This window comes from Cherax quadricarinatus, chromosome 14, assembly GCF_038502225.1.
Source record: "Cherax quadricarinatus isolate ZL_2023a chromosome 14, ASM3850222v1, whole genome shotgun sequence".
NCBI lineage: Eukaryota > Metazoa > Arthropoda > Malacostraca > Decapoda > Parastacidae > Cherax > Cherax quadricarinatus.
Genome location: NC_091305.1, coordinates 11,867,000 through 11,894,324, shown reverse-complemented (window position 1 = coordinate 11,894,324; position 27,325 = coordinate 11,867,000). Strand labels below are relative to the sequence as shown.

At 40.6% G+C, this 27,325-nt stretch overlaps 1 protein-coding gene across 1 annotated transcript in view; it reads right to left on the bottom strand.

Annotated features, from left to right (window-relative positions):
* The window catches only part of LOC128698663 (MAM and LDL-receptor class A domain-containing protein 2-like), a 382,606-nt gene that overhangs the window by 64,094 nt on the left and 291,187 nt on the right, over positions 1-27,325 (bottom strand). Inside the window, exons 47-49 of the mRNA XM_070084850.1 lie at positions 13,939-14,070; positions 3,810-3,980; positions 3,563-3,707 (exon numbers count right to left, since the gene is read on the bottom strand). Of these exons, the coding sequence (XP_069940951.1) occupies positions 3,563-3,707; positions 3,810-3,980; positions 13,939-14,070 (448 nt within the window). The remainder of the gene's footprint in view (positions 1-3,562; positions 3,708-3,809; positions 3,981-13,938; positions 14,071-27,325) is intronic.

Below are 27,325 nucleotides of genomic sequence, written 5' to 3'. Positions count from 1 at the left end.
GTAGTAAATGAAGGTATTATTATATTATTATTATTATTAAGCCAGGGGTGACATGGACCTGCCTTGCACGGGCCAGCAGACCTGCTGCAGTGTTCCTTCTTTCTTATGTTCTTGTGTATTCGGCTGGCTGGCTTTGGCCTGCTGCAGTGTTCCTTCTTTCTTATGTTCTCATGTATTCGGCTGGCTGGCTTTGGCTGTCTCTGTCTGTATCTGTCTATCTCTCTGTCTGTATGTCTATATCTCTGTCTAACTGTCTATACCACTGTCTATCTGTATCTCTGTCTCTCACATGTACTCATAAATACAGTTCAAATTCAAAGTTTATTCTCTATAAGGATTACAATGCTGAGTTTACAGAATTTGGTTATTGTGTGGTTTACATGTAGTAAAATAATAATTACAGAGTGTACCACTAGTACACCTAGCATGGCTAGGCATTTCGGGCAGACTAAGATTAATTCTTAAATTTATAATATTACAAATTATGAGGTAAGTTGGTATTATGGCTAAGTGACTAAATACTAGTTTGTGAGTTTAGCAATGTGAATGCTTTTGTTTTGGCACAGTACATAGTTTCAGCATTGGAGTATCACAGGCCAACTTATGACTTGTTAGGATTCATTATTTTAAGATTGAGATTGATATTTCTGTTTACGGTCAAATGGGTGAGTGAGTGTAAGTGTGAACCACCAGGTGGTATTCGTGTAGTTAGTTGACAGGGTGTATCAGGGAGATAAGATGTTTTCTAATAGTAGTTTTGAAGGTGATGAATGTGTCTGCAGTTCTAGAGTTTTCAGGTAGGGTGTTCCAGATTTTAGGGCCTTTGACATACATTGAATTTTTGTAAAGGTTTAGTCGGACACGGGGAATGTCATAGAGATGTTTGTGTCTGGTGTTATGCCTGTGGGTTCTGTCACAACTATCAAGAAAACATTTTAGGTCAAGGTTAATATTGGAATTTAAGGTCCTGTAGATGTAGAGTGCACAGTAGTAAGTGTGGATGTACTGAACAGGGAGTAAGTTTAGATCTATGAAGAGTGGGGGGGGGGGGGTGCATTGCCAGGGATGGGATTTAGTGATTATTCTTACTGCGGCTTTTTGTTGGGTTATTATTGGCGTTAGGTGTGTTGCTGCAGTTGATCCCCAAGCACAAATAGCATAGGTGAGGTATGGATAAATAAGTGAGTGGTATAGTGTGAGAAGGGCATTTTGCGGCACGTAGTATCGTATCTTGGAGAGGATCCCAACCGTTTTGGATACTTTTTTGGTTATGTGTTGGATATGAGTGCTGAAATTCAGGTTGTTGTCGAGGTATAGGCCTAGGAATTTGCCCTCATTATGTCTGGTAATTAGAGTGTTGTCGATCTTAATGTTAATTTGCGCAACTCCTGCTCTGCTACCAAACATAATATAGTAGGTTTTGTCAGTGTTAAGCGTAAGTTTATTGGATAACTCCAAAATTCCAGGCCAAGTGCTATACAGTGTTTGTAGATATAAGACATAAATAAACATGATGCAAATAATAGCAGTGTCACTTGCTCAGCAATCAGGGAGCAGCCCATACATCACAAACCAACAGGTTTACTAGCCGCTCCCGAGACAGAGACAAGCAGATGGAAAGACAGACACACACAGGCAGACAGAAAGACAGATAAGCAGAACTAGACAGACAGATAGACAGACATACAGAGACATGTTTGTGTGCAAAAATAAAAACATATAAAGGCAAGGTCCCACCCTCTAGCAGCGTACATTCATTAAATGTCACTTGTTATCTGACGCTTGTAATAACACCATTCTTTAAGGAGTTCATATTATACTCCAGGCACACACACAAGACAGAAAGACAGATAAGCTGAACTGGACAGACAGATAAGCAGAGCTAGGCAGACAGAGACAGACAGATGTACAGATAGATAGATGTACAGATAGACAGGCAGACAGACAGACTGAGACAGACATACAGAGACATGTTTGTGTGCAAAAGTAAAAACGTATGAAGGTAAGGTTCCTTCCAGCAGGGCACATTCATCAAATGTTACTTATCCGACCCTTGTCATAACTATTCTTCGAGGAGTTTCATACTCCAGCCTGTCTAAAACATTGCTGGGACCTATAAATACTTTCTATATATTTCTAGACAATAGTAAATGACCAGGGCAGGTGAAAATGTTCACCTGTCAGTGTGACTGTTACAATTTCAGTACATAATATTAGTGTCAGAACAAAGATTGGCTATGAAATCACAAGGACTAATATAAATTGTAATTATCAGAACATAATATGTAATTATATAAATTAAAATAAATTCGAGAATAAAAGTAAATCGGCAACTTCTGTAAGCGGCAGGACTGAATGTTGCCATCAGGTGAGCATCCAGAGCCAACTTTGTGGTCTTATATCTCGGTAAGTACTGGTCCTAAAATTTTTTTTTTGGTTATACCACACAGAAATTGCCCTCTTTAATTTAAAAACAAAAAACGTTTATTTTATTTTTCAAAATATTTGGAGTGCCATGCAGGTGAATGTAGATCTACGTTTGGACAGTTTAAGGGTTAAGAGTAACATTTTCTTGCATACATTAATTTTTTTTAATTTTTTTTTTTTTTATAATTTCTGACTGCTGCCTTAGTAGAAATTGTATAGTGCAATAGTATAATCCTAATATTATGTACCATTAAGTAATTATTTTTATAACAATGCTACTTCTAACTCCATCCAGGGTATAATATATTGTACTACCCATAAAAATATAATGCTTGGTCTTTGTTACTGTTTTTTGTTAATACTAATCTTATGGTATACATATACTATAGGTTGGAGGTTTACTGGAGTTTTACCTGGAGAGAGTTCCGGGGGTCAATGCCCCCACGGTCCGGTCTGTGACCAGGCCTCCTGGTGGATCAGAGACTGATCAACCAGGCTGTTACTGCTGGCTGCATGCAATCCACCATACGAGCCACAGCCCGGCTGGTCAGGTACCGACTTTAGGTGCTTGTCCAGTGCCTGCTTGAAGACAGCCAGGGGTCTATTGGTAATCCCCCTTATGTATGCTGGGAGGCAGTTGAACAGTCTCGGGCCCCTGACACTTATTGTATTGTCTCTTAACGTGCTAGTGACACCCCTGCTTTTCATTGGGGGGATGTTGCATCGTCTGCCGAGTCTTTTGCTTTCGTTGTGAGTGATTTTCGTGTGCAAGTTCGGTACTAGTCCCTCTAGGATTTTCCAGGTGTATATAATCATGTATCTCTCCCGCCTGCATTCCAGGGAGTACAGGTTCAGGAACTTCAAGCGCTCCCAGTAATTGAGGTGTTTTATCTCCGTTATGCGCGCCGTGAAGGTTCTCTGTACATTTTCTAGGTCAGCAATTTCACCTGCCTTGAAAGGTGCTGTTAGTGTCCTTAACATCTTGGAAGAGGTCCTTGCCAAAAGTACTAATCCAACTGGAGTACTGACTAAACATGCTGGTTACACTTTAGCAAGCCTGTGACTCTGCAAGGAAAGTATGTTTTGCATTTGATATTTAATTTCTGTTCTACTGTTTAGAAAATTCAAGTCTTACCATTAGATCCTAATGTATGATCATGTGGAGGACCGCTGTGAGAATCAGAAGAGGAGCTTTCTCGAGACCAGTCTTTATCATCATCACTAGCTTGCTCCCATTCACAGTCAGAAAGCCATGATTCTTTATCAAAGTTGCAATTCCCCTTAAAAAAATATTAATTTAGTCCAGAAAATTCTTGTAACATCTCTGAAAATTATTCAAAACAAACAAAACAAAAACAAAACTAATCTAATGATCAACTCACCTGAACAATCTCACATAAGTATTCATCACTCTTATCTAGGCAGTCATATTTGGCATCACAGACATACTGCTGTGGAATACATGATCCATCTGCACATGTGAAGTCTGTACTCAAACATTCACTACTTGGTTGACAATTCGTAAATGCTATATCATCCACTGCAACATATGTCTGAAATACCATGAAATTATAAGTATAATAAAAAATCAAAATAAGATATCCAGCTTCCTATCATTAACAACACTAGCTATAAGACTTGTCTAAACCCTTTCAGGGTTTTCAACGTACTAGTAAGTCTTACATGCCAGTGCTATTGACGTACTAATATGTGTAAATTCTAGCGCCACCAAATTGAGTGGGAGAGAGCTGGTAGGTCTGCATGTGATAGAATGGGTCTATGTGGCAAGTGTGCACAGTAGGAAAAAAAATCCATGCACCAGCATTGCATTGTGGGAGTGGTAATTCAGTGCACCTTTGTCACCAAGCCAAGCGTAAGGAATACCTCACTCTCCAGCTGTGTGAGTGGGGAAAAACAGTGGGGAGGAAAGGCAGTTGGGGGGGGGGGGATTGTGGGTGGTAGGGAAGGGAGCGTGGGTTTGTGTAAACAGCATGGCTGGCTGGCTATCTGGCTGGCTGGCTGGTTGGCTGGCTATCTGGCTGGCTGACTGGCTGGCTATCTGGCTGGCTGGCTATCTGGCTGACTGGCTGGCTGTCTGTCTGTCTCACAGGTACACAAATATAATTATACAGAGTGAAAATTACCTAGGATAACCCAAAAAAATCCAGACTGGCAAATAATATGTATCAGGACTCAGATGTGACTCAGTGACTACTGCAATGTGTAATACGTGTTGGTTCACTAGTGGGTCTGAGACAGAGACAGACAGATACACAGACAGATACAGACAGACAGACATGTTTGTGTAAAGTGAAAACAAATAAAGTGAATGCAGTGTACTCCCATCAAATGTCACCAATGTCATTAGTGAAGTGATCAAACGAGTGACACACACTTACACCATGCTTTAATTATTATTATTATTATTATTATTATTATTATTATTATTATGATGATGAGGATGATGATGACAATGATTATTATTATTATATTCTCCCTTGTATCCTAGGTAATTTACACTACTTATAATTTTATTTGTGTGTACCTGTGAGACAGAGAGCCAGCTTGTCGGCCAGCCAGCAGCCAGCCAACTGGTCAGCCAGCCAGCCATGTTGTTTACACAAACCATTGCTCCCTTCCTCACCAAAACATTGCTGGGACATATAAATACTATGTATATATTTCTATGTAACTAAAATAGGTGAAAATGTTCATTTGTCAATGTTTGTGCAGTTATTGTGTATCATACGAGGAGTGTATATATCCAAAATATGGCTTATATTGGTCTCACAGGCCATAAAAGTTAGTTGAAAAAATAAAATGTTAAAAAATAAAAGAAAAAAGTAGAAAAAATAAAAAAACTATTACCGTATGACTGGCAGTTGGCGATGTTGCCATAAGCGGCTCACTTTCTGTCAACTTTACGCCTCCATATCTCAGTAAGTATTGTGATTGAGAAAATGCAACCAGAAGCCAATTTGCACATTAAAGGTCTCAAGCATACATGAAGTAAAATGTGCAAAAATCATAATGGAACTGAGTGATGTGTAATAAATCAGATGGCTGCACTGTGGGATATTTCCCCTTCACGCCAGAATGGATCTGCAGGCAAGTGCATTGTTAAAGGGAGGATGTCATGCATCACCCCATGTCATCCCACTAATGTTAACTACAGTAGTTACCTGGAATATACCTCTGGAAGTACTGCATGTAATGTCTCATTGTTTCTCAAACTACTTTGAAAATCTTCATCACCTCATCTCATCTCTGGATATTTACCATGGCACCCACAATTAATGCTTATGATGCTAGAAGTGCCAAAAATAGAGTAAAGCATTAAATTATAACAATTTCCAAGAAAATTGAGATTTCAGAAATGTTTCGTAGTGGAGCGCATTTGATGCAAATTTCCCATTCCTTTGGTGTCAGTAAATCAACCATTCATACCATGAAAGACAGTGAGGAGAACATGAGAGTTTGGGCAATAAGTAATCTAGATTTTGAACTGCTTAAAAGAATAAAAAATAGGGAAATACAGTAAAATAAGACAGAAAGGTTACTGAATGTGTGGACTGAAGAAAAAGAAAACGAGGAAAGGTGTCCCACATAGTGCTTAGATAATAAGGAGGAAATACCTAGCTTATTATGAAACAAGTGTGTACATTTAGTAATGGATGGTTTAATTAATTAAACACTGCAGTTGGCTGCAGTGGAGGAGTGCATCAACTGATATTGTAGCAAATGTCCTTGCCATATTTTCTGAGAGGGGGATTTCAGTCCTGACCAACTGTTTAATGCTGACATGACAGGGTTATGTTGGAAGAAAATGTTGTCAAGAACTTACATTAGCAAATAAAAAAAAACTGCATTTGAGTTAAAGGAATTGAAGGATCAGTTCAGCTTGCTACTCTGTACTCATGCACAAGTTACTTGTGCTTTAAGAGGGCAAGACAAAAACCATTTTGCTTGTTATTTGGTGGCATAACAAGACAGTGAAGATATATCTGGCCAGAAAGAACCTGCAGTGATGATACATCTGGCCAGAAAGAACCTGCAGTGAAGATATATCTGGCCAGAAAGAACCTTGCATTCAAGGTTCTCCTAACTCGACTCCTATAGTCATTTCAAAAGCTTGAAGTCTCTGAACCCAAATGTGCTTTTTTTTTTCATTACCAATGAATATGACATCTTTGAAATAACCACCTCTTTAAGGGGGGCTCCTTGTAGCGGTAAAGAGGCTATCAGTCTGAGGAATTGGACCTTTTGGTCTTCTTTCTCTGACCGAACCTAATTACCCCCCAATCCTCCCTTCCCTACCCCACCCTCCCCATAACCCCCCTTTTTTTTCAACTTTTCTCCCCTCTCCCCACCCTCCTCTTGTTTCCTGTCCCATTTCTAGCCTCCCCCCTGGCATTACAGTTTCTAGGTAAGGTGTGGCATACCGGGGTTCATCCCACTCCGTGAGGTCCCTCGGAGGTGGTGTGGTGTGCTGTGGAATATGAATTGTCTGAAGGTGCCCTGCTCCCTTCCCAGATTTCCAGGAAATGGGTGAGGTGCCCTTCGGGTAATGGGTGTATCTCCGGAAGCTGCCTGTTGGCTCTGGGAGGTGGTGGCCGAAGGAGATATGCTTTGTGGCGGGTTTCCAACTGCCCTTTCTTTTGTCCACCAGGGTAGCTCGGTAGATGTGAGGCTGCTATCCCAGAGCGCTGGTTTACTGGCATGAAAGGTAGGGTATGGCACGGGTTCCATGCTGCATCTTCACTACCGGTGGGCTTGAGACCCTCTCTGATGAGGGGAGGAGCTTTCGACCCCTCCATGCCTTTTAGCGACTATCCTTTCGCTGTCCCTCTTTTTTTTCTTTCCGTCTTTCTTTTTTTCTTAAAATAACAAGAAAGGAGATATCACAGAAGCACCTTTATTATGGAGTCTTCGCTCAGTGAAACCCTTCCTCCTCCCAGACCCCTTTCTGATCCCACAACCTGTTTTGACCCGGCTTTATTATTGGTCCATTCTCTCGACTCTTCTCATACCCCTGTACCTTCTGCCAGTGATGCTTCATCACCTGCTTCAGGTGCTGCAGCGTCACCCATTTCTGTTCATGCCGCCTTTCACAATGCCTCCGACTTCCCCGAATACTGTGTGACGGTTTTCGGATCACCCACCTCCCTCAGGTCAGACTGCCTGCGGTTCTACTCCTAAACGTCCAAAACAACCTACTGACGACAGTTCATTGATGATCGCTCAAAAACGACCTACATGACACTCACTACCTTTGCATACTGGGCTAACGAGTACGCAATGGACAAAATTATTTTCTTTACAGACGTTGGCACGTTGGCCAAAATGTATCCTTCCACGCTCTTTGAAGCGGTGCGTGTGTCATAACAGTACAGAATTCAGAGCAAGCTCATGCTCTCTCCCGCATCACTTCCATAGATAACATACCAGTCACCATTTGTAAGCACTCTACTCTTAATCCTTGCAGTGGTACTGTGGTCTTACCACGTATTACTGTACAGTGATTTTTTGTCTTGCGGCGAAGATATTTTAGAACAATTAGCCCTTCAGAACCTCCCTATTCTTAAGGTAGATATGTACATCTTGCCTGCTTGTGGGTGGAGGCACTTTCCTAGTAACATTGCTCATTTAACATTTGACTGCTGTGAACTTCTGTCTATATTGTGGGACATTGCCTAAAGGTCCGTCAAGTAGTTCCCACTCCGCAACAGTGTTGTAACTGCTGGCATTTTGGACACCCTGCTAAACACTGCAGATCTGCAGCAGAATGCCCGGTCTGTGGTGCAGCAGATGATTGTAATACATCTTGTAGTCTTTCCCCCTCTTGTCTCAATTGCAAGGAACCTCATCCTTCCTTTTCATGCCTTTGTGAGGTTTGTCGCAATGAACAAGAGATCTATTATCTTAAGGAATGTGAGGGCCTCACTTACACTACGGCTGTCTCTCACTTCTGCCTTCAAGGTAAGCTCCATCGTGTCCCGTATGCTTGGGTAGTTCGAAGATCTCCAACCTCGACGGTCCTCCCACCTCCCAATCCCTCTGTGTCCATGTCTTCCGGGATCATCCCAGTTTCTAATTCTTTTGCAGTTTTATACTCTGACACTCCTGCCTCCGCACCACTTCCTACTTCTACTTCTTCATCTTGCTCACTTGCTTCTCAGTTTACAAGACCTCGCAGACCTACACTTTCTTCGCATCCATCACCTGCACAGAATATATCTTCTGCCTCATAGCCTAGTTCTCAACCCCCTTTCCAGCTCTCACACGAATGTAGAGGTTCACACCCCCTGCCGAGTAGTCCCCACTTCCTCTGTGTCCCCCCCAATCTTCCTCCATAGTTACCCTCCAACCTCCTTCCTCTCCTGGTACACTGCAGAACTCATCTACCCCAGCCAATGCATCTCTCTAGGTTCATACTCCCTGTCCCCCTCAGACCTCTTTGGTTGCCTCCATAGCTACTCTGACCTTTACTTGCAATGCCTCTCCTGTCTCTGACATCATAGCATCGTCAGCTTCCTTAACAACTGAGATGTTAGAAGCTATCTACAGCTATACTGCAGAGACGACACCCCTGATGAACACCAACACACCTCCTTCTACCCCTTCTACTTCTGTTTCACGACCCTTGCAACAATCTATTCCTCCGCAACATTCTAATTCTTCCTTGCTTACATGCTTACCGTTACCCCCACACATTGACTTTACAGATCCTAAAAGCCCATAGGTTTTATCATATCTTATTGTTGCCAATTTTATTTCTGTACATAATGTCTTTTTTTACAGTGGAATATTCGTGGCCTTGGGGGCAATCGAGGACGACTCCAAGTGTCGCTCTCCCAGTTGTCCCCAGTATGTGTTGGGTTGCAAGAGCCTAAAATTCATTCTGCTGTCATTCACCCTGTTTTGGGCTACATGCTGTTACATTCTTCCAATCCTTTACCAGATGAATCATTTAATGAAAGCTTGCTTCTTGTGTGCATTGATATACCGTATCAACAAATTTTTGTTTGCTCCCTTCTGCATTATACTGCAACTCATATTTATTTACACAGATGGTTTACAGATTGCTTTCTTTAGGTTTCTCCCTCCCGTGCATTCTGTATATCTGATATCGTGTTTTTAATTTCTCCTCTATCTTGTTATTGGGTAATTTTAATGCTCACCATCACCTATGGGGAGGGTCCCACTGCGACTCTCATGGCAATCAGTTGGAGACTCTTCTCACTTCTCATCCTCTTCATGTTTTAAATACGGATGCTCCTACCCATTTTGACTCTTGCACTCAGTCTCCTGCACTGATCTTTCTATCTGTTCCTCACCCACTGCACTTGATTTCACGTGGTCTGTTCTTCCAGATTTACACTATAGTAATCACTTTCCTATCCTTCTTACTTCTACTACATATACCCAACCGTTTCGTAGCCCTCGTTGGCAGTTTGCTCGAGCAGATTGGGACTTATACACCCATCTTACCACCTGTTGCAAGGACTTCCCTTTTGTTGTCTATTGATGAACTGGTGCACCAATTTTTGACCTTAGTCCTAACTGCAGCGATGCATTCTATCCCACAAACCTCAGATAGGCATTCTCAGACATGCATACCTTGGTGGTCTCCTACATGCGCCCATGTGGTGCGTTTAAAACGTGCTGCACGTGGCTGTTATTGATATAACCATACCATGGAGTGTCTGTTGTATTTTAAGCAGGCAAGGGCAGTTGCTCTCAGCGTCATCCGCGACGCTAAATGCACCTGTTGGCGAGACTATGTGTCTACCATTACCTCACCTTCCCCTATGTGTGCGATTTGGAAAAAGGTGCAGAAATTGCGTGGTAAGTACACTCTGGACCCAGCTCCTGTTTTGTGGGTTGCTGGAGTTGATGTTGCAGAACTTCTAGAAGTGGCCACAGAAATCGGGAACTATCTTGTCCATATCTCCCGGGGCTTCACCTCTGTCCCTCATTTCTTGTATCTAAGCCTACAAAAGAGCAACTGCCCTTAGATTTCTCCTCTGATGGATTGGAGCCATATAATGTACCAATTACTCTCCTAGAGTTGGAGTCCATGCTTTCTATTTGCCGGCCATCGGCAACGGGACCTGATAATATCCACATCAGTATTCTACGGCCCTTCCCATTCTTTTACGTCTTTTCAATCTTATCTGGGAGCAAGGGGTTCTCCCCCAACAATGGAAATCGGCTATTGTACTGTTTCGCAAACCGGGTGCCTCGGGGCTTGACAACTCTCATTATTGTCCCACTGCCCTGACCAGTGTGGTCTGCAAGGTGATGGAATGATTGGTGAATAAACGTCTAATGTGGTTCTTAGAGACTCACAATAGCCTTTCCCCTTGCCAATATGGATTTCGCAAAGGCCGCTCTACTTTAGACCCCTTGCTCCACTTAGATAGTATGTATATTCGAAATGCCTTTGCTAACATCCACTCTGTCCTAGCGGTCTTTTCCATCCAGAGAAAGCATATGACACCACTTGGAGGTATAACATTCTTGCCCAAGTCCACTCCTTAGGCCTCTGTGGTAATCTACCAAACTTCATCGCTGCTTTCTTGTCCGATAGACATTTTCGGATCCATATTGGTGCCTCGCTTTCCTCAGACTTTGTACAAGCCAAGGGAGTCCCACAAGGTTGTGTCCTCAGCACTATTTTTCTATTCACTATAAATGACCTACCTTCCATTCTTCCTTCGCATATTTGGTCATCACTTTATGCTGATGACTTTGCTATAGCTCACTCGTGTGCTGACTGTTGACTAGTAGCAGCATCCCTTCAGGTTGTGATAGACAAACTCTCCTATTGGACCACTTCTCATGGCTTTAAATTTTCTAGTACAAAAACCCACTTCATTACCTCCACTAGACGTCTGCTTATTCCGGACACTCCATTGTACTTACACGGTTCACATATTCCGGCATGTGTTACGGTCAAGTTTCTTGGCCTGCTCTTTGATTGCCAGCCGACATGGAGACCTCACATTTCTTCTTTAAAGACAACTTGCCATGGTCAGCTGAATCTCCTTAAGGTTCTCGCACATCATTCATGGGAAACAGATTGTTGCACTCTCTTCTGTTTGCATTCCACCCTAGTATTGTTCAAGCTAGATTATGGTGACCAAGTCTATTCTGTGGCCACTCCTGCAACTTTTTCTAAGTTAGATCCCATTCACCACCAAGATTTTTGTCTGTGCCTTTATGCCTTTCGTTCATCCCTTGTTGAAAGCCTCTATGCAGAAGCAAATGTTCCTTCCCTGGCTGATCATTGTGATGCTCATTGTCTTCATTATTTTGTCTGCATTCATGATCTTCATATTCCTTCCACGTATAGATTAGTCTCAGACATTAGTAGGAACCCATTGTTTGTTCAACGCTCCTGCTACTACCGTTTTCTCTTCGCGTTCACTCACTCCGATCTTCTCTCCAGTTGCCCCCCTTGTACATTCACTTAGCGTCTGCCCTTTCCCTTTCCCCTTGGGAAGTTCCGACAGTTCATGTCTGCCCCCTCCCCACTACCGTGCACCAAAGCTTTCTTACTTTCTTACTTAGCCTGCTACTTGCTCTCTTTTTCTCAAACACTTCCGGTCACATGCTCATGCCATTGCTCTGTATACAGATGGTTCTAAATCTGCTGATGGTGTTGGGTTCACGGCAGTTTTCCCTGATGATGTTGTCCAAGGCCACTTGTTGAACTCGGCTAGTGTTTTTACTGCCGAATTGTATGCCATCCTCATAATGCTTCTTCATATTACATATTTGTCTCCTCTGACATTCATGATAATTTCAGATTCCCTCAGTGCTTTACAAGCCATTAAACAATTCGACTCACCTCATCCATTAGTCCTCTGTATTCAACAATGATTGTGCAGTGTGGCTAGCAAGAATAAAGATGTTGTTTTCTGCTGGGTCCCTGGTCACGTTGGTGTGCATGGCAATAAGCAGGCAGATGCTGCTGCGCAGTCAGCGGTGCATGATCTCCCAGTTTCTTATAGGGGTATTCCATACAGGAACTATTTTCCAGTCATCTCTGCCTGTCTCCGCTGCCTTTGGCAACAATGGTGGTCAGGCATACCCCATAACAAATTATGGTCTATTAAACTGCTTTTAGGTTTGTGGCTATCTTGCTACCACCGTTGCCATTCTTGGAAGACTGTGCTCTCCTGGCTCTGCACTGGTCATACACGCCTTATCCATGGGTATATCATGGATAGACGCCCTGTTCCTCTCTGTGAGGCTTGTCAGGTCCCTGTTTCGATTCTTCACTTCTTTGTCGATTGCCTAATTTACCAGTAAGCTCGCAGGATTTACCTCCAATGACGCTGCCACCCTACCACTTTTACTTTATCTTCTCTACTTGCAGACGACCCCACCTTTGACTTACAAACACTTTCTGACTTTCTGTCAGCAACTTGCCTTATTATATGAACTTTGACACATAGCACTTAGCATCCCTTCCATCCCTTTTCTTCCCTCACCTCTGATCTCTCCACCTAGCTGATTACAACCTCTGCACTACATTCTGCCCCACAGTGCTGTATGACCCTTGTCGGTTTAGTGCTTTCTCTGATTATAATAATAATAATTGAAATAACCACACTGGATCAAAGAACTATTAAGACATTTAAATGCTGCCAATTGTAGGAGACAGGTGAAGGTGTGCAGAGGTGGGGGCCAGGGATGAGTCAACTTTGGCCTTGGATGAGTGTCACTGGGGCCTACTGAAGGTGGTGGCTAGGGTAGGTGAAGGCTTGAGTAAAGGTGGTTGCCTGATGTTTTGTGTGAAGGCATTGGTTTAACACTCTCCCCACTCCCTCCAGCATATAAGCATATGGGCAGGAGATTGAGGGCATATGGGTGAAGGGATGAGTGAAGGTGGGCTAGAATGTGTGGACAGAGAGGTGTAAAAAAATGGGCAGAGGGGTGTAAAAAAAGGTAGGAAGAGAGGTGTGAAAATGGATGTTGGAGTTGAGCATGAAGAGTGTGATATATGATACTCAAAAGTCTTAATTACAAACACTGTTAATGGTTTTGATGTATTCTTTTCTTAATACATCAGGGCAGTGAACAAATTAAGGAAACACTCATCAGCTGTCATGCCAAAGTGCACTGACATCACAATTCTGAAATGCAGCTTCTCATTGAGAATGTTGCCACTGTACTTGCCAACCTCTACACTTCAAAGTCCATGTAATTGGGCTCTCTGAATCTCTTCATAGATATCATCATCATTTCACTCCAACAAAATGTTAGTCACTTGTCTCCAATCACTCCAATACATTCATACTGCTCAAATGCAGTACATTCACATTGGCATCTATTAAATGTATTAATAAAATATAAAATATTCAAGTTTCCAATTCACTTTTTAATGAATTTATCTTCACATCCAATACACTACTGTACTTTATTTGGATATCTAATGCATTAGCTAAGTAAATATCATACATAATAGAGGGTATTTTATTTTAATATTACATATCATACCTTTTTTTGGCCATGTATAGCCTTGAAATATAGTGAAAAATCTTTTTTATTTCCAATCTTCACATAGTCCTTAACCCATTGTTTTGAGTTTACTGACTTCTCCCACAGCAGCTCAGGTTGACCACCATGTGCCTGTAGCAGAGAGAACCAGACCAATACACAGCATTACATTTATTACCAAAAATTCTCACATACCACAATTTTATGAGTTATGGAGATCATACAAGAAAGAAATGGGTGAGACAAATGAATTTCCTTGGCCTTCAAGATGAGCATTTGATAGATTACTATGCCTTATCTGGAAAATGCACACTGTAGGAGAAATGGAAAACAAATTACTTAGAGTGGAAGAGTGTGTTTCACTTAAAAGACAAATACAAACAGCAATACAGATAAACAGTAATTAATAAAAAGACTTTCATCTAAAAATCTTAGACAGCACTGAATAGAATATCTTCACCTTATACAACTGTTTGGTACTGAACTTTAAAAATAGCAGGTCCTTTAAAAATAGCAATCCTTTCCCATGTCACATGAAGCAAACCCAATGTAATGTAAAATACACTGGACCCTCGGGTTTCGTGCTTAATCCATTGCAGAGCGATCGGCAAAAACATGAATCAGTGAAAACGGAAACCATTTTCCCCATAAGAAATAATGTAAATCCAATTAATCTGTTCCAGACACTCAGAAGTATTAACAAAAAAAATTTTTTTTACCTTAAAGATAAATTTACATGCACAAAAGAAAGAGCATTCAACATGACACTCACCTTTACTGAAGGCTGTTCTTGATGGATGGAAGACAGGGAGGAGGGGAGAGGGAAGAGGTTATTCTTTGGAAGGGTAGTCCCCCTCAATAAGGACTGTAGGTATAAAGTTCTTATTTGGGGTCACTTCCTTCCTTTGCTTTTTAATGCTACTAGGACCAGCTTGAGAGTCACTGGACCCCTGTTGCACAAAATATCTGTCCAGATAGGTCTGTTTCTAGCATCTCTTTAAGATTTGCCTAAAATGGGACATGGCATTGTCATTGTAAAAGTCACCAGCATGGATTGCAACAGCTTTCTCAGGGTGATGTTCCTCCACAAATGAATGCATCTTAGTCCACATTGCACAAATCTCCTTAATCTTTGAAGAAGACACCTTCTTCCATCTCTCTTCCTCCTCCTCTGAAGCAATTTCCTGAGCTGTGGTCTGTTGCTGTTGCAGATGAAGCTCTTGCAACTCATTAGTGGTTAGCTCTTGATTGTGGTCCTCCACCAACTCTTCCATATCCTTGCCACTCACATCCAACCCCATGGAATTCCCCAATGTCACAATTGATTGCACAACAGGTGTAGGGTCGACAGGGTCAGCCTCAAACCCTTCAAAATCCTTCTTTTGAACACAATCTGGCCACAATTTTCCCCAAGCAGAGTTCATCATCCTGGAAGTCACTCCCTGCCAAGCCTTATCTATAATATAAGGCTTATGCAGTGGAAGATATTGAAGTGCTTCTTCCAGAACTCTCTTAGGGTCAATTCACAGTCTGAGGTTATGTCAAAGCACTTTTGAAACATTGCTTTTGTGTACAGTTTTTTGAAGTTTGCAATGACCTGCTAGTCCATGGGCTGGATGAGAGGAGTGGTGTTAGGAGGCAAGAACTTCAATGTTACAATACTGAATTCCTTAGACAACTGGTTTTCCAAGTCTGGAGGATGAGCAGGAGCATTGTCCATTAACAGGAGGCACTGGAGTGGCAATTTATTATCCAGGAGGTATTTCTTCACACTTGGGCCAAATATTTCATTGAACCATTCCAGGAAAATTTCCCTTGTGACCCATTCCCTACTGTTAGCCTTCCACATCACACACAATTTACTCTTGACAACACTGTTTTTCTTGAACACTTTGGGATTTTCAGAGTGATACACCAATAAAGGCTTCACTTTGAAATCCCCATTAGCATTACCACACAACAAGAGAGTTAGCCTGTCTTTCATAGGCTTGTGTCCTGGGAGTGCCTTGTCCTCCTGCATGATGTAGGTCCTCTTCGGCATTTTCTTCCAAAACAGGCCTGTTTCATCACAATTGAACACTTGTTGGGGTTGGAATTTTTCAGCCTCTATATAACCTTGAGATTCCCACATGAATTTTTCAGCCACTTGTTTGTCTGAACTGCCATCCTCACCATGCCTTACAACACTGTGTATGCCGCTTTGCTTCTTAAATTTTTCGAACCGGCCTTTGCTGGCCTTAAATTCACCAATATCAGCACTTGTTTCAGGCAGTTTCTTTATGAGATCATCATGCAACTGCCTTGCCTTTTCACAAATTATCTACTGCACAACACTCTTCTGCTAACTCTTTTTCTCTGATCCACACCAACAACAATTTCTCCAATTCTTCAATTGTTTGGGATCTCTGTTTGGTTATTGCATTCACCCCTTTTGCAACATCAGCTTCATGATTTCTTTTCTCTTTGCCACAATGGAGCTGATCACTGATGGCGCCTTCCCATACATCCTGCCGAGTTTGGCTATGCGTATGCCGCTATCATATTTTTGGACAATTTATTTTTTTCATTTCTATGGTGTTCCTCACTTTCTTTACTAAAGGACTGGCACTAGGAGCTTTCTTTGGGGCCATGGTGGCTTATTTAACCATCACACACAATAAACAAGTGCCAAAAACAATGGTTTATTACGAAATGTTTCGTAGGACCTGGCAGGATATGTTCGCCCACTTAGAAACAATGCGACAGTGCCTGAGAATGCATGTGGAAGGTGCTTTGTCTGTGTGCTGGGCACTGGACAGGTTCCATACCATTGATGAAAATGGAGGAAATTGACGAAAACAGAACCAAAATATTGATGAAAAAAGTTGACAAAAACAGAAATCGGCGATAATGGAGACTGATGAAAAGGGAGGGTCCACTGTATACAAATTTGTTTTGTGGCTGCAAATTCCTCCATTTTTTACTAATCTTTACCAAAATACATGAGTTTACTAACTGATCATATAAAAAACATGAATTTAGGCCAAAAAAAAAAAAAAAACTGAGAAGAAATGAAATCCAAAAGTCAATCATAATCCCTATACAAAGTAAAAGTGAGGAAAAAAATTAAAATTTGTTTGTAACATTTTACCCAAGACTTGAGCTTAATAGGTACCAACCAGTCATATACCAGAAGTAAATGCAACTGATAAAAAAGCAAATGAGAAAAAAGTTATTCATAATTCAATCATAATCCTTCCTTTCACCCCTCACTCCTCCCTCTACCACCACCAACTAGGTTATCTTTGTCCAGACTGAAGTGCATATGTTATGAACCTGTGAATGCATATCTTGCTACTATCTTTCCTCCTCCTCTTCACCCCTAATACAGACTCTGTGTTGGCACAACTCAACTTCATCTGCTCGGGTTCCATATCCTTTTGCCTTGGTGCATTTGAAAACTAATAATAGAATTTTGTTTAAAAATATGTACAGTATTCTCATTTGATTTCCTACACCCAAGTCTGTGTTCCTTCTAGTCATTATTTCTTATGACTGTCGGTATAAATCAGTTTAGAATGAAATTTAAAGATATTGTTAAAAAACAAGGTGGTGCTAGGTTCATCTGGAGAAGTGTTCATTTTCTTTTGATTTTGCACAAGACACTTAAATTGAAAACTGAACATATGATTTTGTTCAAAATACAGTGGTCAATTAAGTTACAAAGGGCTAAAGTTACAATAATTTTGAGTTATGATTTGCCCTGATATAGGAATTTAGTTTTGAATTTGGGTGAAAAATTTAAGATAAGATACCCCATTTGTGATTTAATTACACCATCTTTTGTGTTACCATGGCCCTTAAAGTGCACAGTAAACAGGCAATTTATCCAAAAATCAAACAAGAAATTGTGAAAAAATATGATTCAGAAGTTAGAATTAGTGCATTGGTGAATGAGTATGGCTTTCCACAGTCAACCTTTTCTATTATTATCAGAAAAAAAGACATTATAAAGGATATTGAAGTGGCTGACAAATCTAAGTAAGTGAAGAAAAAGGTACAATACCATGACGGGAACAATACACACACAGAAGCTTACAATGACATTTTAGTCTGAATTAGACCACTTACAAGCTATAAGTTAGTGAAAAAAGACAGAGAAATTAACACAGATAGAAAGACTGTTGTTACTGTGGATAAAAGAGAAGCAAATGACGGGAGATACAGTGCTTGCAAGTTATATCTGTGAGTGTGCAAGTTCAAGCTACAGTATAAGCTACACTTCCAGGGTACAGGAATGAATTAACATAAAACTACATATTTTGAGGTTTGAGTTACAATAGTTTTAAGGTATGATACATCATCTGAAATGGGTTAATATTGTAACTCTAGGGACCACTGTATGCTCACTGGGTTTCCCATGTCCATTTCCCATGTCAGTCTTATTAATTTAAATGCAATGCAGTTTAGAGGGGTGCTAGGCTTGTGTGATTACATGAGTGAATTTATACCACATATAGTGAATTGTTAGTAGTAATAATGCTGTCGCACAAAACAAAACCCCATAAAGCAAGGGAAAATCTGCAATGGAGCACATTTTTCCATGAAATTGATGTTGTAAATTAGGGATACATTCCAGGCAGACCTCTGGAAATCAATTAAATATTTTTAAATATCTTTAAAGAGTCTTCTGCAATCACTGGTCCTTAACACACTATACTGCACTGCATTACCATTTTGTCATTCAAAATTTTTGTCATTCTTGAAGTTTTCATTGATTGTAATCCTCACAAACATCAGGAATATCCTCCACAATGTTTATATATACAAAATTAAATCTGATTTAGCTTAAGATGCAACAAAGTACATTCTTTATTTGTAAAACAATTGCACCAATCATTTCAATCTAAATAAACATCAATGTATCTACTTATGTATCGCAATACATTTTGCACATGCATATCTACAGATACAGTATTCAATACACATAGAAAATACACATTTTTTATTTTATTTATATTATGTTCATTTAGTTATAAAGATATACACTGTATAAGGTACTGTATAAATGTCTGATTACTCTATCCATTTACTTCTACATAAACATGCAATATTACAGAAACACCTTCACTCATATGTGCCACTTCAGTCTGCTTTACCACTTTTTTGATGTGGCAAAACTCAAAATACCACATACCATAAAGGTAAAACTGTAAAGCATGTTAGTAAATAAATTTCTGCCTTTAACTATCTTCCTGGTTAGTGCATGATTTTTTAAGTGTTTAATGGTACAGCCAGAATATGTCAATAAAACTGCTGTTACATTAAGTGTACAGGACAGCCACCATGAATACACTAATGAGGACAAAATCTCAGGTACCTTTTTTCACAGCTTCATAACTGTGTACTTCAAGGAAGCCATTCTCGGCTAAAATGTTCAGTAATGTAATACAGACCATAAAAGTAAAGAAAAATATATAAATTTTGCATGTTCACATAATTTTTTAGAAAAAAAAAATGCATACACAATACTGCATTGTCATTACTGTATTTAGTTAGGTTTGCAAAGATGGGGAATCACGGGAAAGATACAAGAGCTCTAGTTCTTAGCCCAGTCTCTTAATTTCAACTGACTGGTATGATTGAGCCTTGCTATATCCATTTTTGATACTGTGTATAGAGTACAGTGGAACCTCTACTTGCGAGTGCATCCACTTGCGAGTTTTTCCAAATATGAGCAGTCGATGGGTTGATTTTTTGCTTCCATACGTGAGCAAAATTTCCATAAACAAGCAGACCTCAAGGGAGGTCCCTTGATGCTGGTGAGGGGCTCTTGCTCTTGATCTAGGGAATTGTATCTCATTTGTTTGTTGTACTGTACTATCTTATTGAAACTTGGGCAATGTATGATGGAAAGATGCTTCTTAACGTACACCAAAAATGAAAGAAATCGGAGCATAAATAATGGAATTCACTTCTCGGCAATTAGCCACCCCTTAGTGGTATTTTCATATGGTTTTTATGGTTGTATTCTCTTTTTTGTTTTTTTTTTTTTGGTCTCGTCTGATAGAATGGAAGATATATTACAGAAATAGATATGATTTTGATTGTTTTCACAATAAAAAGTACCTTGAAATTGAGCTCAACAAAGGAGAAATACTCATTTGTTTGACTATGTTCAAGAGTAAACAAATGACGTCAATGTCCATTCCAATATGCAGTCGTGAATGGGCTGACATTATTTATACAATTATTGCAATAAGGCATAACAGTAAATCTTATATTTTTTGTGTGAATAAAAATTACAAATTATTTATATTGTAATAATAATAATAATAATAATAATATGTATGTACACGTTTATAGAGTGACAACTGATATATCGGATCATTATCTAGTTGCAGCTACAGTCAGAGTAAGAGGTAGATGGGATAAGAGGAAAATGGCAGCAAGAAGCAAGAGGGAGGTGAAAGTGTATAAACTAAGGGAGGAGGAAGTTCGGGTGAAATATAAGCAACTATTGGCAGAAAGGTGCGCTGGGTGCAGGTATGAGTAGTGGGGGGGGAGGGGTTGAAGAGGGTTGGAATAGTTTTAAAAAATACAGTATTAGAATGTGGGGCAGAAGTTTGTGGTTATAGGAGAGTGGGTGCAGGAGGAATGAGGAGTGATTGGTGTAATGATGAAGTAAAGGGTGTGATAAAAGAGAAAAAGGTAGCTTATGAGAGGTATTTACAAAGCAGAAGTGTTATAAGAAGAGTAGAATATATGGAGAGTAAAAGAGAGATGAAGAGAGTGGTGAGAGAGGGCAAAAGGAGAGCAGATGATAGAGTGGGAGAGGTACTGTCAAGAAATTTTAATGAAAATATGAAAAAATTTTGGAGTGAGTTAAACAAGTTAAGAAAGCCTAGGGAGCAAATAGAGCTGTCAGTTAAAAACAGAGTAGGGGAGTTAGTACATGGGGAGATGGAGGTTTTGGGTAGACGGCGAGAATATTTTGAGGAACTTTTAAATGTCGACAAAGAAAGGAAGGCGGTAATTTCATGCACTGGCCAGGGAGATATACCATCTTTTAGGAGTGAAGAAGAGCAAGATATGAGTGTGGGGGAGGTGCGTGAGGCCTTACGTAGAATGAAAGGGGATAAAGCAGCTGGAACTGACGGGATCATGACAGAAATGTTAAAAGCAGGGGGGACAGTGTTAGAATGGTTGGTATTTTTGTTTAATAAATGTATGAAAGAGGGGAAGGTACCTAGGGATTGGCAGAGAATGTGTATAGTCCCTTTATATAAAGGGAAGGGGGACAAAAGAGACTGTAAAAATTATAGAGGAACAAGTTTACTGAGTATACCAGGAAAAGTGTACGGAAGGATTATTATTGAAAGAATTAGAGGTAAGACAGAATGTAGAATTGCAGATGAGCAAGGAGGTTTTAGAGTGGATAGGGGATGTGTAGATCAAGTGTTTACATTGAAGCATGTGGTCAGTCCATCAATCTTGAAGCATATATGTGAGCAGTATTTAGATAAAGGTAGGGAAGATTTTATTGCATTTATGGATTTAGAAAAGGCATATGATAGAGTGAATAGGAAAGCAATGTGGCAGATGTTGCAAGTATATGGAATAGGTGGTAAGTTACTAAATGCTGCAAAGAGTTTTTATGAGGATAGTGAGGCTCAGATTAGGGTGTGTAGAAGAGAGGGAGAATATTTCCCGATAACAGTAGGTCTTAGACAGAGATGTGTAATGTCACCATGGTTGTTTAATATATTTATAGATGGGGTTGTAAAAGGTGTTCGGAAGAGGGGTGGGATTAAATTATGGGGAATTAAATACAAAATGGGAAGTAACACAGTTACTTTTTGCTGATGATACTGTGCTTATGGGAGATTCTAAAGAAAAACTGCAAAGGTTAGTGGACAAATTTGGGAGTGTGTGTAAAGGTAGAAAGTTGAAAGTGAACACAGAAAAGAGTAAGGTGATGAGAGTGAACATCAAAATGGTATACAATACCGACAGGCTGGTAGGTAAGACACATAGGCAACTTTATTCCGAAATGTTTCGGAATAAAGTTGCCTAACTGTTGCCTATTTGTCTTACCTACCAAGGTGATGAGAGTATCAAATGATTTAGATAAAGAAAAATTGGATATCAAATTGGGGAGGAGTATGGGAGAAGTGAATGTTTTCAGATATTTGGGAGTTGACGTGTCAGCAGATGGATTTATGAAGGATGAGGTTAATCATGGAATTGATGAAGGAAAAAAGGTGAGTGGTGCATTGAGGTATATGTGGAGGCAAAAAATGTTATCTATGGAGGCAAGGAAGGGAATGTATGAAAGTATAGTAGTACCAACACTCTTATATGGATGTGAAGCTTGGGCTGCAAATGCTGCAACAAGGAGGCAGTGGAGATGTCCTGTCTAAGGGCAATGTGTGGTGTAAATATTATGCAGAAAATTCGGAGTGTGGAAATTAGGAGAAGGTGTGGAGTTAAGAAAAGTATTAGTCAGAGGGCTGAAGAGGGTTTGTTGAGGTGGTTCAGTCATTTAGAGAGAATGGATCAAAGTAGAATGACATGGAGAGTGTATAAATCTGTAGGGGAAGGAAGGCGGGGTAGGGGTTGTCCTCAAAAAGGTTGGAGGGAGGAGGTAAAGGAGGTGTTGTGGGCGAGGGGTTAGGACTTCCAGCAAGTGTGCGTGAGCGTGTTAGATAGGAGTGAATGGAGACAAATGGTATTTGGGACCTGACGAGCTGTTGGAGTGTGACCAGGGTAATATTTAGTGAAGGGATTCAGGGAAACCGGTTATTTTATATAACCGGACTTGAGTCCTAGAAATGGGAAGTACAATGCCTGCGCTCTAAAGGAGGGGTTTGAGATATTGGCAGTTTGGAGGGATATATTGTGTATTTTTATACTTATATACTTCTAAACTGTTGTATTCTGCAAAAACAGTGATTATGTGTGAATGAGGTGAAAGTGTTGAATGATGATGAAAGTATTTTCTTTTTGGGGATTTTCTTTCTTTTTGGGTCACCCTGCCTTGGTGGGACATGGCCGACTTGTTGAAAAAAAAAATAATAATAATAGTATAATAATATAATACAATAATAATAATAATAATATAAAACATATAATAATAATAATAATACATATATAATAATAATGTACTGCATAATAATAATTATAATAACAGATGGCTTCAAAAGATTGTCACTACCTGGAGTTTACCTGGAGAGTGTTCTGGGGGTCAACGCAATCCAACGTACGAGCCACAGCCTGGCTGGTCAGGTACCGACTTTAGGTGCTTGTCCAGTGCCTGCTTGAAGACTGCCAGGGTATGCTGGGAGGCAGTTGAACAGTCTCGGGCCCCTGACACTTATTGTATTGTCTCTTAACGTGCTAGTGACACCCCTGCTTTTCATTGAGGGGATGTTGCATCGTCTACCAAGTCTTTTGCTTTCGTTGTGAGTGATTTTCGTGTGCAAGTTCGGTACTAGTCCCTCTAGGATTTTCCAGGTGTATATAATCATGTATCTCTCCCACCTGCATTCCTGGGAATACAGGTTCAGGAACTTTAAGCGCTCCCAGTAATTGAGGTGTTTTATCTCCGTTATGTGCGCTGTGAAGGTTCTCTGTACATTTTCTAGGTCAGCAGTTTCACCTGCCTTGAAAGGTGCTGTTAGTGTGCAGCAATATTCCAGCCTAGATAGAACAAGCGACCTAAAGAGTGTCATCATGGGCTTGGCATCCCTAGTTTTGAAGGTTCTCATTATCCATCCTGTCATTTTTCTAGCAGCTGTGATTGATATAATGTTATGGTCCTTGAAGATGAGATCCTTCGACATGATCACTCCCAGGTCTTTGACGTTGGTTTTTCGCTCTATTTTGTGGCCGGAATTTGCTAGGTGTTCTAGTGGTACACTCTGTAATCATTATTTTACTACATGTAAACCACACAATAACCAACCAAATTTCTGTAAACTCAGCATTGTAATCCTTATAGAGAATAAACTTCGAATTTGAATTTGAATTTCCTTGTGTTTACCATATTGGAGTAATTGAAATTTCTCATCGTTGAACTTCGTATTGTTTTCTGCAGCCCATTGAAAGATTTGGTTGATGTCCGCCTGGAGCCTTGCAGTGTCTGCAATGGAAGACACTGTCATGCAGATTCAGGTGTCATCTGCAAAGGAAGACATGGTGCTGTGGCTGACATCCGTGCCTATGTCAGATATGAGGATGAGAAACAAGATGGGAGCGAGTACTGTGCCTTGTGGAACAGAGCTTTTCACCGTAGCCGCCTCGGACTTTACTCTGTAGACTACTACTCTTTGTGTTCTGTTTGTGAGGAAATTATAGATCCATCTACCAACTTTTCCTGTTATTCCTTTAGCACGCATTTTGTGCACTATTATGCCATGGTCACACTTGTCGAAGGCTTTTGCAAAGTCTGTATATATTACATCTACATTCTTTTTGTGTTCTAGTGTATGTAGGACCTTGTAATAGTGATCCAATAGTTGAGACAGACAGGAGCGACCTGCTCTAAACCCATGTTGCCCTGGGTTGTGTAACTGATCGGTTTCTAGGTGGGTGGCAATCTTGCTTCTTAGGACCCTTTCAAAGATTTTTATGATATGGGATGTTAGTGCTATCGGTCTGTAGTTCTTTGCTATTGCTTTACTGCCCCTTTTGTGGAGTGGGGCTATGTCTGTTGCTTTTAGTAGCTGTGGGACGACCCCCGTGTCCATGCTCCCTCTCCATAGGATGGTAAAAGCTCGTGATAGGGGCTTCTTGCAGTTCTTGATGAACACAGAGTTCCTTGAGTCTGGCCCTTGGGTAGAGTGCATGGGCATGTCATTTATCGCCTGTTCGAAGTCATTTGGTGTCAGGATAATATAAGATAGGCTTGTGTTAACCAAATTCTGTGGCTCTCTCATAAAAAATTCATTTTGATCTTCGACTCTCAGTCTGGTTAGCGGCTTGCTAAAAACTGAGTCATATTGGGACTTGAGTAGCTCACTCATTTCCTTGCTGTCATCTGTGTAGGACCCATCTTGTTTAAGTAGGGGCCCAATACTGGACGTTGTTCTCAACTTTGATTTGGCATAGGAAAAGAAATACTTTGGGTTTCTTTCGATTTCATTTATGGCTTTTAGTTCTTCCCACGATTCCTGACTCCTATAAGATTCCTTTAGCAAAGTTCGATGTTTGCTATTTCTCTGACCAGTGACTCCCTGTGCATTTCAGATATATTGGCCTCTTTTAGCCGCTCTGTTATTCTTTTCCATTGCCTGTAAAGGGAGTGCCTGTCTCTTTTTATTTTACATCTACTCCTCCTTTTTCTTAAAGGAATAAGCCTTGAGCACACATCGAGTGCCACCGAGTTAATCTGTTCTAGGCATAAGTTGGGGTCTGTATTGCTTAGTGTATCTTCCCAGCTTATATCGTTTAGGACTTGGTTTACTTGGTCCCAGTTTATGTTCTTGTTATTGAAGTTGAATTTGGTGAAGGCTCCCTCGTGACTAATCTCATTATGTTGGTCTGTGGCTCCGCGTATACATGTCTGAACCTCGATTATGTTGTGATCTGAATAGTATATTGTTTTTGATATGGTGACATTTTGTATCAGATCATCATTGTTAGTGAAGATGAGGTCTAGTGTATTCTCCAGTCTAGTAGGCTCTATTATTTGCTGGTTTCAGTTGAATTTTGTGCAGAGATTTAAAAGCTCGTGTGTGTGTGAGTTTTCGTCAGAGCTGCCTCCTGGTGTTATCAATGCAACAACATTATTTGCTAAATTCCTCCATTTTAGGTGCCATAAGTTGAAATCCCCCAGGAGCAAGATGTTTGGGGCAGGAGCTGGCAGATTTTCCAGACAGTGGTCAATTTTAAACAGCTGTTCCTGGAATTGCTGGGACGTTGCATCCGGAGGCTTGTAGACTACCACAATGACTAGGTTTTGGTTCTCGATCTTTACTGCTAAAACTTCCACTATATCATTTGAGGCATTAAGCAGTTCTGTGCAAACAAGTGACTCTGCAATGTACAGGCCAACCCTTCCCGTTTTGCCTGTTCACTCTGTCGCGTATAGGTTGTAACCTGGGATCCATATTTCGTTGTCCAAGTGATCCTTTATGTGGGTCTCTGTGAAAGCCGTGAACATTGCATTTGCCTCTGCAAGCAGTCCACGGATGAAAGGTATTTTGTTGTTCGTTGCTGGCTTTAGACCCTGTATATTTGCAAAGAAGAATGTCATCGGACTGGTGGTATTGGTGGTACTGGGTGGGACTTTTTTTCCGGCATTAGTATCTGTATCTGTTTGTTTGGAGTGGAGGCCATCGACTATGGTTCCACTCCAGGAATGACTGGATTTGGTGTATAATTTCTGCCATTTCCTGCCAGTTTTTTTTTCTTCCTGGCACTAAAAAACCTCTCTCTCTTGAGTGGCTGTGGCTACCCAGGTTTTCCCATGGTCTGGATGTTTTGTATCTTTTTGTCCCCTTTAGATGGTGTGCCTGGCAATTTAAGTTATAGTACAGTCTTTTCTGTACTGAAGAGGAACACATTTCAGGGTAAAAAAGCTTACAGGAAGGGAGTTTGCATTTTCCTGTTGTCATATGGGCATGGCATTTTCTAGGGTGGTCAAAGTTGCACATCCCATCTGTTTTTCCAGATTTCCCATGCTTGCAGATACCAAGTGCATAGTATGTGCACAGGCTTGGTTTCCATTTGCCTTGAGTTTCTGTGACTGTATTCCCTGTTGGTGCATGTTTACCTGTCTCATTCCTATCCTCAGTAGCACTAACAATGGGGCTCTCACCAGTTATTTTTGGTAATGTATCCTCACTAATGCTAGTGGAGTCCCCTTGTTTGCTATCTCCTGTGGTATTACTAGTTTGTAATATTGGTTTTATCTTGTCTTTGACTACACTTGTTTCCTCACTACAGCTCCTGTCTCCCTCGAGGTCATTTATATGCATTCCCTCCTGCGTACATTTACTGACTACCTGGACAGCACCTCCATCCTCACCATTACTGTCTACCAGGACAGCACCTCCAGCTTCACCATTACTGTCTCCCTGGACAGCATTATCAGCCCCACATTTATTGACTACCGGGGCAGCACCTCCAGCCTTACAGTTTCTGACTACATGGCCAGCACCAAGGGCGATACCATCCAGCCCAGACTTTTTATTTTCCCATTTGTTATAGAATGCTTCCAGGTTTTCTATGAAGGCTGCTTTGATGTTATCCTCTTTTAATACCAATGTGATTTTAGTCCACAGATTGATCTCATTTGGGCATACCCAAAAACACTTCCCTGATTTAATACTGCTTGTAGATAGTTCTTGGATATCTGCACAAGGGGCGTGACACCAATTTTCACAAAAATGGCAATTTATCC